The 12117-nt window shown below is 34.4% G+C and overlaps 1 protein-coding gene across 3 annotated transcripts in view; it reads right to left on the bottom strand.

Moving 5' to 3' along the window:
* Window positions 1–12117, bottom strand: part of LOC145254688 (uncharacterized) — a 211898-nt gene that overhangs the window by 101887 nt on the left and 97894 nt on the right. For all 3 annotated transcript variants that reach the window (XM_080113348.1, XM_080113347.1, XM_080113346.1), the window contains exons 16-18: window positions 10454–10567; window positions 5038–5103; window positions 1043–1222 (exon numbers count right to left, since the gene is read on the bottom strand). In XM_080113348.1, coding sequence (XP_079969474.1) covers window positions 1043–1222; window positions 5038–5103; window positions 10454–10567 — 360 coding nt within the window. The remainder of the gene's footprint in view (window positions 1–1042; window positions 1223–5037; window positions 5104–10453; window positions 10568–12117) is intronic.

The raw sequence follows: 12117 nt of genomic DNA, 5'->3' as shown, positions 1-12117 counted from the left end.
TTTAAAATAAAAATATGATGAAAACCTTTAAAAAAAACCCACAATTGTTGATGGCTACACTCTTTTAAATATATATATATATATATATATATATATATATATATATATATATATATATATATATATATATATATATACCAGGTTATTAAAGGTGTTTATGTATATACTAGCTGGCCGGATGGTGATACCCAGTCATACAATGCACTTAAACATGATATTTTAATTAATGCAGATTGCATATGTATTATTATAGAATCAATCTTCTATTGATTATTATATATTACAAGGTATAATTTGCCTAGTGGACTAATTCACAAAAAAAATAAAAAAATAAAAAAATAATAATGTCGTTCATCAAATTCTGTTTGTTTACAATATCACGTCAGCTGATATTTGGGTTTGACAATGAAAATGTTGCTTCTGATTAATATTTAGTTTTAAAATACGCAAACGAAGAAATGATTTGCAGCAATTTTAAATGGTACTTCTTCTTTTATCGTAAATTGAACTCATTAATAAGAAAAAAATTAAAATAAAATGGTGAGGTACATCTGGGCTTGAACATGGGATCATTCGATCTGTAGTCGAATGCTCTACCACCAAGCTATATATATATATAATAGTAGAGATAGATAAACAGATAAAAAAACACTCGTCTAGCTAAAACTACTATCAATAATTCCCTCCACTCTTTATCTATGCCTAAACCTAAATGTAGATTCCATTAACAAAGCTTCTTTCTTAGAACTGCACGCCTGTGGAACTCTGTTTCGTTTTCCTACTTTCCAACTGACTACAATATGGTTGTCTTCAAGTTCAACGTAAACAAATTCTTGATGAACCGTTCCCCTTAAGTAATCCAATTTTACCAAATTTCCACAAATAATGATTACTACGATATTTTCTCTTTGACTACTGTACATTCATTAACCCTTATCCTCGAGTGGCCTCCAGGCCTTGATAAGTGGTGACTTCTTTGTAAAAATAAAAATCTCCTCACTAGCAGAATGGCTGAAAAGACTTGGTCAACAAGAGAACTTACTCATCGCAAGTTGTGGAAGACTCACTGATGAAATTCTGTGCCTTTCCGCAGCATCACAGCAAGTCTGAAGGATTTTCTCTGGTTGCGACAATTCACTGATTACATCCAAATGAAGAATTTGCTTGCATCTCAAGTTGTGGCTTGTGCTGACAGCATAATGGTTTCTCGACATTTCAAAAACTAAATGTAAAAAGAGAAAGAAAAAAATCTGTATATAAACACGTGCAATGCTGTTTCGTTCTTCAACTCATCCGGTTTTTCAAACGTGCCTCTGTCATATCAAAGAACCTACTGTTGATCATATATGCCAGGTTTTCCTGCTTGTGTGGTAAAAAAAAAACCTTGCAAATGCACTTGTGATGTTAGAGGGTATAAAGTGTTAACTTTGGTCAAAATCTTTCATTGGATGTTTTCGATTATAGATTATTGATATTTATCAAAGATATTCTAATACAAAACCTATCTAAAAACACTGCCAGATGCATAAAGTACATTTATGTGAAATTTCATAAAAACCAGCTTAGTCATTGCAGAGTACATAATGAACAAACTTTCGCTCACTCTCTCTCACACACAAAGTTCGTCTTATATTTAAGGCCTAGCAAGGCCACAGGGGAGACATCCGAAGCAGCAAAACTGAAGCTGCTCGCCAGGACACTATATATACAAATGTAGGCAAATTTGGGCATATTTTATTTGTTTGAAAAAATAAGTTCTTTTTTACCAATTATCTTAATATTCCATTTGGTTATGAGTATATATATATATATATATATATATATATATATATATATATATATATATATATATATATATATACCTAAAATCTCCCCTCTTGTGTTATATCTCCCCTCTTTTTGAAAATAGGGTAAAATTATGAATATCTCCAGTATCAAATAATCCTCATACACTATGAAATTTACTTTATGTATGAAAACCAAAGAGGGGAAATATAACATATGAGGAATATTTGGAATCAAGTCTCCCCTTGCTGTTATTTCAGATCATTTGAAACCATAGCAGCAAGTTTTAGTCTCCCTTCCATCCAAGCCAGAGCTTTTGGGGAAATATATATATATATATATATATATATATATATATATATATATATATATATGATTATAAAACTCAAATGACCTTGTAACCTGTTTACGACATCTGGTTGTGCATGTGCGCATAACCTCAGCACTGAAATATTAACGTTATTATTTCGAAATTATTATTTAACATGGGAAGAGTGGGGTTTAAAATAACTTAAACGTAATACAGAAATGAACAATGTAAAAAAAAAAAGCAGATATATCAAAATTTCAATTCAACTATAATAAGTATTATGGTATTTGTTCAGTTCACATTTACCTATAAGTATGGTCAACCACTTATAATTCAGTAACTGTATTTTTTTTTTTCAAAAATAATTAATCATAATAAACAGAACGACTCATAGAAATCTATCTATATTCTTTTTTCATTTTAATATACTTTCATAGAAATGTTTCAGTTATGTCAAAAAAACTATTTTCTTTACATCACAAGCGTCACGCTCATACATTAATTCCATAGCTAATATAACATACTGACCCAACGGGTCACGGGTAGTCTCGTATATATATATATATAATGCGGGGTGAATAAATTTAATGAATTAGTATAAGTTCACTTACATGCACAAAATAAAACAAAAACACAATCAGGGATAGTGTATGATCGTTTCAGAGACTATATTTAGTTTATTTAGATATAATCTCTAAGAAAATGACCTCCAGTTGAATAGAAACAGAATTGGATGTTAACATTTAATGCTACTAACATAAATTTTTCCATCTTGTTTTTCCTGACTTCACCAACACAAAAAGAAAATTAAATATAATGTAAAAAAAAAAACATCTCATTACTAAACTCCCCATTTAGAATGCTCCCATTTAGGATACCTCTGTAGGCATGACCCGAAAATTCACAAAAGCCTTTTATGCACTTTGTTTTGGGGTAATTTAAAGTAAAAGATAAAATTAAAATATAAAAAAAATAAATAAAATATAACTTTTACGAGGGGCGTGCAATAAGTAATGCCGCTGACCCACTTCCCATAGCAGTAGAGCAACGAAACATGGCACAGTTATTAGTCTTTCTCTATATAGGAACCACCAAGAGTTATGCATTTCTCCCATCGTTTGATGCAGCTCTGAAGACCATTTTTGTAGAACACCCCAGGTTGGTCCTCCAACCACAACGTGACTTCAGAAATCAAGCCTGCATCATCTGGAGAAATGCTTTCCTTTCAAAAACAACTTCATGGCTGGGAAGAGGTGAAAGTCAGAGGGTGCAAGGTCAGGAGAGTAGGGAGGATGGGGAAGGATTTCATAACCTCACGCCTGTGCTTTTGATCTGGCGACATGCGAGTTGTGGACCAGAGTGTTGTCCTGCAGGAGGAGGGTACCTTTGCTGATCTTGCCCCGCCTCTTGATTTTGATAGCTTCCCTTAATTTCCTCAGAAGTGAAGCATAATAGGCTCCTGTAATTGTGGTACCGTTTGCCAGGAAATCTGTCATCACTACTCCATCCTGGCCCCAGAAGACTGTGAGCATGACCTTGCCAGCAGAGGGCTGCACCCTTGCCTTCTTTGGAGGTGGTGAGTCCAAGTGCTTCCACTGCATTGACTGGGCTTTGGTCTCTGGATCATAGTGATGGACCTAGATTTCATCCTGTGTAATCAGTCTTTTGAAAAACTTTGACTCATCTTCGTGGCACATCTCCAAATTCATCCTCGAGCATTTGACGTGTTCTTGCTTCTGGAATGGTGTGAGCAACCTGGAAATCCATCTGGCAGACACTTTATGCATATGCAAATGGTCATGAATGATAGTTTCCACAGACCCTGTACTAATCTTGACATCTTGGGCTATTTGGCGAATAGTAATGCGCCGATCTTCCAAAATGGCAGCCTCAATTTGACGGACAGATGCCTCATCAATGGCAGGGGGGGGGGGCGACCAGGTCTGGGAGCTGTTTCTACAGACTTCCGGCCATGTTTGAATTCACAATGCCAGCGTTTTACAAGGTCATATGATGGGGCATTATCACCATAAGTTTCTTTCATTTCATCAAAAGTCTCCTGTGGTGTGCGTCCTTTCAAATACAAAAACCGGACCAATGCTCGACATTCAACAGGCTCGATTTAACACCTGACTCAGTTCAAACACTTGTAAAACAGAAACCACAATTAGTTCAGAGCTGTAATTTGCCACATAACCCGTAGATATATAAATCATTGCACATGCAAAATTTCAGCTAGATCAAACAACTGGAAGTGGGTCAGGGACATTACTTATTGCACGCCATCCAAATTTTTTGTAAATATTTCTAATGTTCAAGAGACAATGTTTGAAGTTATATTCCAACTCTTATTTTTAGTGCTAGCCCGGTTGGGGGACGCCTGGCTTTGCTCGTTCGTAAAATATGTTTAAATATATTTTAATTTGTCCAGAATTCATATATATTATACGTCACCAGCTTTGAATTCTACAGTGTTGATTTTGGTTTCGATTCTAGTTGATTACAGCCAAATACATTTTTTTTACTTTAGAAATCCCGATAAATGTATTTGGGTTTCATCGAATTATCACTGTGCCAATGTGACACGCATATGAACTGATTGAAAATAAAAATTAAAAATAAGATGAATGTACAAAATGTATCACAATTTTTTTCATTTCTGACCCCCTTTTTTATCCCTTAGTAAACTATTTTAACCGGCTAAAGACCCATGAAATAACGGTCCATAAAAAATCCAATCATTTGAAGCCCCTAGCGCCGCTCTGCGACTTTTAGTTTCAGAAGAGATAGAGTTTGAAAATATGGAGATGGACAAACAGACATATAGCCTTTTATATATTAGATTTCATTATTTTCAGTAAAATAGTCAAAAACTCTGTAGAAACAATGAATTATCAAAATTAATTTGCAACAGTTTTTGCTTAGAAAGAGGAAAAACTTACCTTTGCTTTGTGCATCTCTAACAAAGGCAGAACCAATTTTTCGAGAGAGACAACGCGAAATTGCACCTAGAATAAAAAAAAATGAAATTAACAAATCCTATTTTTTATTGAATTGGAATTCATTATTGAGATGAGTATTATTTATTGATTTATTTATTGCGGACTATTATCCTCATCTTTATTAGTTGTTGTTTCATAACGTTTTTTTTTGTTTTTTTTTTACATGGAGTTCACCACTTATCAAGGCCCAATGGCCACTCAGGGATAAGGGTTCTTGTGTGTACAGTAATCAAAGGGATAGTGTAGCAATAGTATTGGAGAATTGGTAAGGTGTCATTACTTGGGGGGGGGGCGGTTCATCAGGAATTTGTTTATGTTGGACTTGAAGACATCCAAGGTGAAGTCGGGAGGGAAATAGGCAAGCGGAACAGAGTTCCACAGGCGTGCAGTTCTAAGAAAGAAGCTTTGTTCATGGAATCTACGTTTTGATTTAGGCACAGATAGGGAGTGGGGAAAATTATTGACGGTGGTTTCAGCTAGTCGGGTGTTTTTTGAAAAAGACTGGCGAGGGGGGACCAGAGAATGGAGCTCAGACGAGCACTTGCCATCTGGCCTTCGTCAGATGGTAACTGCAACGGGATAGGAACTCTGAATTTCCTAACTGCATTCTCAGCAATTACTGCCATCCATAGTTGTTGTCGTCTCACCACGTTTTTGGCCAAGTAAGACTCTGGCCGGCTTTGGGTAGAATTGAAACCGCTATCTTCAGACATTTCTCACCTGGAACCGTAGAGATTCAACGTCTCTTTCCACTGCACCACAGGCCTTGAAGATTACCACCTGATGAAGGCCAGAGGAATAGGCGAAACGTCCTGAAACAACATCTAAGAAAGATGAGGATAATAGTCCGCAATAATAAAAAATTAATTAACAAACCTGTTTAGAAGTAAAAAACAATGACAGAAAGTAAACCATTGCAGTGAGCAGGAACAAAAAAGACCAAATGTATATTTAGACTTATTTTATGGGAAGTTTAAAGTGTGGCGGTTGAGTTTGTGACAATTAGGAACAGTTAGAGACAGTCTTGGGTTTGCGATGGGTGACAACAGTTAGAGTTGAGAAGAATTGAGAGTCCATATTTACTTTGCCTCCCCACGAGGGCAGAGTTAGACACCAGGGTCGTTTTTTTTCTTTGAAGTGGAGAAAAGGAACTAAAATAAAAAAAGTATATGAAAGTTCAAAGACGTCTTCTTTCACACCCCAGTCAATGTCAAGCACAGCTATCTCCAGTCGAAGACACACTGCTCAAGAAAAATACTCTCAGCGGTAAACCTTTCTTACCTCATTATTACTTTCTCCACTGTGACACTATTTCAACATTTAGCAACCTACACCCAATGGTGTAGGTCAATTAAATAAGTACCTATATTGTTATTATAGAAGGGTTTTGTTTTCCTTTTGTAACAAAATATTAGGGGAGTTGGTCTTACATTTCATGCAAAGACCAAACCTCCATAATGCTTTGACAGTAGATGGCGACGTGGATCTTAGCATTAAGAGGGGCGATGGTGTCACACACACAGCCTGATATTTGCAGAATATGTTGCAGTTTGTGTTTTTGTGATTTATTTTATTTTATTATGCTTGTGAAAACATGCACAACCTCCTCGTGTCAATGTGGGAAATGATGACATGGTCAGAAGAGATAGATGAATCTGGTTTGGCTTTGCATTCTTTCCTTGACTTCAGTAAATATCTACAATGCCCAGAAGAAGAGCTAGTTCGTGAATATCAGGAAAAATAAAGGCCTAAAGATTGATCCTTGTGTCACATCCGCATTTATATCATGTTGTTTTGATGTACGATCATTGAGGACAACCTGAACTTTTCTCTTATCTAAGAAGGATTTGATTATGTTGAATATATGTTCAGCAATACCATAGGATTTGATTTTCAGGAGAAGACCATCGTACCAAACCCTGTCAAATGCCTTCGATATGTCTAGGGCTACTGGCCTAGCTTCACCTGCCGTATCTACTGTTTGGTATATACGTTGGGAGATTACTATTAGGATGTCTTTAGTAAAACGGGCTTGTCTAAATCCTTGCTGTCTGTCAGATAAAAGTTGGTCTGTGAGGTGGCGGACTAGTGCTTGATTGATTAAGGACTCTAAGATTTTGGCAATGAGAGGGAGGAGGCTAATTGGGCAATAATTGAGTTGGTCAGTTCTTTACTTTCCACAGCTTAACTCTCACTTTCTATATTTTTTACTAGCAGACTGTCCGGTTGTAAGATACGCATGAGTCAATGCCTTCATTCAGTCTTGAAAGACAAAGGATACCCCCTGTAGAATGGAGACATGAATGAAGACGGGTAATTGTGAGGCAAGGGTTGCGCAATCCCCAACCACACCTCTCCTGAATTGGCATTGTTTGAGTCCAGTGGCAAGGAGAAGTCCAGGATAACTGGAAACAATGCCGAGATAAGCGGAGAGCACATACAGCACTTGGAAGTCCCAAATGGTCACCCATCTGGTACTGGCCAGGCTCATCATTGCTTAACTTCTGTGATCTGACAGGAATCGTTGTGTCAAGCATGATTTTTTTCTCTTAGGATACTTTTCCCGAGAAGTAAACCCTGACTAAATATTCAAAATTATATAGTATTCACAGGCCAAATAAGATCTCCTCTCTACGGCTAACCCACATTAGCTTTTATGAGGAATGGTGCACCTTCTCCAAGTGATGTTACCTCAAGTAATAAAACAAAGCTGGATACTCCACCAGACTAGACAAATTCTTGTCCTGGAATCCAGTAAGACCAAAAGACCAAAATAAAAGATATACTACAACGTATGAAAATGGTTAATTGGGGTAAGGAAAATTAAGTTCTCAAATTCTTTACTAACTCCGTGTTTGAGAGATAAAGAACTTTAATGGAACATTCGAATATCTATGCATCTCATATAGACTTCAAGTGTTTGCCCTAGGTTGTGGGCCCCTCGATTTCTGAGAACTTTGAAGTAAAATAAAACGAAAAAGAGAAACCTTACACTTGTGGTGTGTATCACTCTTCTTTTGCAAGAAAAGACTACATCGTGAAACATATGCAAACATAACTCTAGTCAATTTCTTGATTGAATCTTTGTTGTTTTAGAATCATCTCAATTTTAATGTAATTCAATGCATTCAAATTCAATGCTGCCAAGACTTAGCTTGTTGGCTTCAATAATTACAAGAATTTTTTTCAACCACCAATAGCTATGGCTAAAGATACATTACCTGACAGCACTTCGTTCAAACTCCTTGGCTTCACGTTCACAGGAAACATGAGTTGGAACAGATACATTGCAAGCATTGCCGCAGACGTTGCAAAGAAGGTAGGCTCCCTCTACCAAGCTAGAAAGTTACTTATGTCTGAAAGTATCCTGTACCTCTACAAGGCCACCATTCGCCCATATATGGAATATTGTTATCACATTTGGGCTACTAGTCTTTCACTCCTGAACAGGTTTCAAAAGAGAGTTGCTAACCTAATAGGTCCTGAATTGTCATCTAAGCTTCAGCCTCTGTCCCATCGACGAAATATTGCATCCCTCTGCCTGTTCTATAAGTATTTTAATGGGGGATGCTCCAACGAACTATAAGCCCATGTACTCCCTCGATGTAAGTACCCCCCGACAAACTCGATAAGCAGCAAAGTCCCACCCCTACACAGTAGAGATCCTTAGATGTACGAAAGCTTTTAACTCTAATAGTTTCTTCCTCAGAACTGCTAGACTTTGGAACTCCCTCCCGGATATTTTTTTTTTTTTTTACATGGGGGTCACCACTTATCAAGGCCCAGAGGCCACTCAGGGATAAGGGTTATTGCGTGTACAGTAATCAATGGGATTGTAGTAGTCATTAGTATTGGAGATTTGATAGAGTGTCTTACTTAAGGGGGCGGTTTGTCAGGAATTTGTTTATGTTGGACTTGAAGACATCCAAGTTGTAGTCAGGTAGGAAACAGGCAAACGGAAGAGAGGTCCACTGTCGTGCACTTCTGAGAAAGAAGCTCTGCTCATGGAATCTACGTTTGGATTTAGGTACAGATAAAGAGTGGGGAAAATTATTGACAGTAGTTTCAGCCAGACGGGTGTTTCTCGTGAAAGATTGGCGAGAGGGGACCAGAGATTGGAGCTCAGATGAGCACTTGCCATGGAAGTAACGATAAAACAAAGGCAGGCTCGCAACGTCTCTTCTGTGGGAGAGAGGCTGCAGAGAAGAGAAAAGGGTCCCCCCCACTAAACCACGAAGTCTATTTTGTACTCTGTCAAGGCAGGATAGGCTATTTTTAGCAGCTCCTGCCCAGATGTGGCAGCAGTACTCCATCCTTGGACGTACTTGGCTTTTATACAGATACATCAGTAGTGAGATATCTTCTGGAGCGGTAGAAGGATCCCACCATTTTCCCAGCGTCCTTAGCAACAGACCTGATGTACATGTTCCATTTCAGATCAGGAGTAAAGGTCAAACCCAGAAATTTGTCAAAACATGGAGCCTTCCCAAGACGAGAGCCATCCATTTCAATTGATGCCAGATGGGGATCAGAGCGTTGATGAAGCTTGGTTTTGATGCATTAAAAGTGACCAGCCACCTCTTCCCCCATTGTACCACACACTCAAGATCAGAGGAGAGAGAATTAGAGAGAACTTTGTCATTTACGGCCTTTGATGTGTTGCTATAGATGGTCGTGTCATCAGCATAGATGTCAATGAATCATGTAAGTATGTGTTTTGGGAGACCATTGATGTAGATCAGGAAGGGAGTTGGACCCAGGATGGACCCCTGAGGGACTCCAGCATTAATACTGTGGGCCTCTGATTTCTTCCCATCAACCACTACTCTTATGAACCTGCTTATGGTTCCTGCTTTCCCAACTGTACTGAAATGCAGAAGTTCAAGTGTAATATAAACAGACATCTTGCTGCTCAACTACCTACATAGTATGCCTCCAACTTTTTTTCTTACATAGGCATCACCACTTATCAAGGCCTTGAAGCCACTCGAGGATAAGGGTTAAAGAGTGTACAGTAGAAATTGGACAATATAGTAATCGTTAGTAATACAACTTATACCCGATACCTGATAGTAGCCCCCTATATAACAGTGGCACTGTGCCTTGTTTGTGGTGAAAATGGAATTAAAAAAAAAAATAGTAAAATCCAAATTATCTCCCTTTGATCGAGATCCAAATTATCTCTTCGAGTTATCTCCCTTGAACTTATCTCCTAGTTTTCTCCCGACTCGGTTATTTATATTAACTTATTGAGCATTTGGCGAGTTCTTTCCATTAAATATGGTACATTATGTTCAAAATAGAACATTTGAAATGTGTGATATTTCTTCAAAGGAAACCATACAATCGTACTTACCTTTAAGACTGAAACTTGCATCTGTGCAATGGACGATCGCATCAGTTGTTTCATCAAGAAGGTCACCATTGATTAAATAAACCTGGATCTTACCCAGGACGAAATCAGGGGCACCTGGTATGAGATCAAAAACTTTCATTGTCAACGGAGACTGTATATTTTTTAAGGAGTGCAAAATACTAAAAGAAATATTCATAAAAAAGCAGTTGCATGTTTCGGTGCAAAAATCGGCTCCAAATTGAAATTGAAAGCAAATAAAAATTGTTTTCAAAAATAAGAATATCTTCGAGTTAAACAAAAAAGGAAAACATTATATAATGTAATAATATATTATATAAAGAATTAATATATTATATAAGGAAATAATATATTATATAAAGAATTAATATATTATATAAAGAAATAATATATTATATGAGGAAAAAATATATATTATGTAAAGAAAACATATATTATTAAAAGAAATAATACATTATATAAAAAATAATATATTTTCTAAAGAAATAATACACTATATAAAAAATAATATATTATATTAAGAAATAATGTTATATAATGAAATCATATATTATATAAAGATATAGTACATTAAATAATGAAATAAATTATTATACAAAGAAATGATATATTGTATTAATAAATAATATATTATATAAAGAAATAATATATTATATAAATATATCATAAATTATATAAAAAATGATGTATTATATAAAAATATAATATATTATATAAAGAAATAATATATTATATAAGGAAATGGTATATTATATTAAAATATAATATATAAAGAAATAATTTATTATATAAAGAAATTATATATTATATAATGAAATAATATATTATAGAATGAAATAATATATTATAGAATGAAATGATATATAATGAAATGAATTTATTATATAAAAATATAATATATTATATAAAGAAAATATATTATATAATGAAATGATATATTATATAATGAAATTATATATTATATAATAAAATGATATGTTATATAATGAAATAATATATTATATTAAAATTATATATTATATAATGAAATGATATATTATATAAAGAAATAATATATTATATAATGAAATAATATACTTTATAATGAAATATATTATATAATGAAATAATATATTATATAAAAAATAATATATTATATAATGAAATAATATATTATATAAAGAAATAATTTATTATATAATGAAATAATATATTATATAAAGAAATAATTTATTATATAATGAAATAATATATTATATAATGAAATAATATATTATATAAAAAATAATATATTATATAAAGAAATAATATATTATATAAAGAAATAATTCATTATATAAAAAAATAATTCATTATATAAAAAATATTATATTATATAATGAAATAATTTATTATATAAAAAAATAATATATTATATAAAGAAATAATATATTATATAAAGAAATAATTTATTATATAATGAAATTATATATTATATGAACAAAGCTTCTTTCCTAGAACTGCATGCTTGTGGAACCCTGCTTACTTGCCGATTCTAATATTGTAGCTTTCAAGTCTAATGTAAACAAGTTCTTGTTTAACTGTCCCCCATAAATAATCAAATTCTACCCAATCTACACCATTAACGATTACTTCACTACCAACTTACATTTATGTTACATAGATGT

This window comes from Euprymna scolopes, chromosome 30 (assembly GCF_053919585.1).
Source record: "Euprymna scolopes isolate OS-2025 chromosome 30, ASM5391958v1, whole genome shotgun sequence".
Classification (NCBI taxonomy): domain Eukaryota; kingdom Metazoa; phylum Mollusca; class Cephalopoda; order Sepiida; family Sepiolidae; genus Euprymna; species Euprymna scolopes.
The sequence above is the reverse complement of the archived record's forward strand: the minus strand, read 5'-3'. Positions and strand labels throughout refer to the sequence as shown.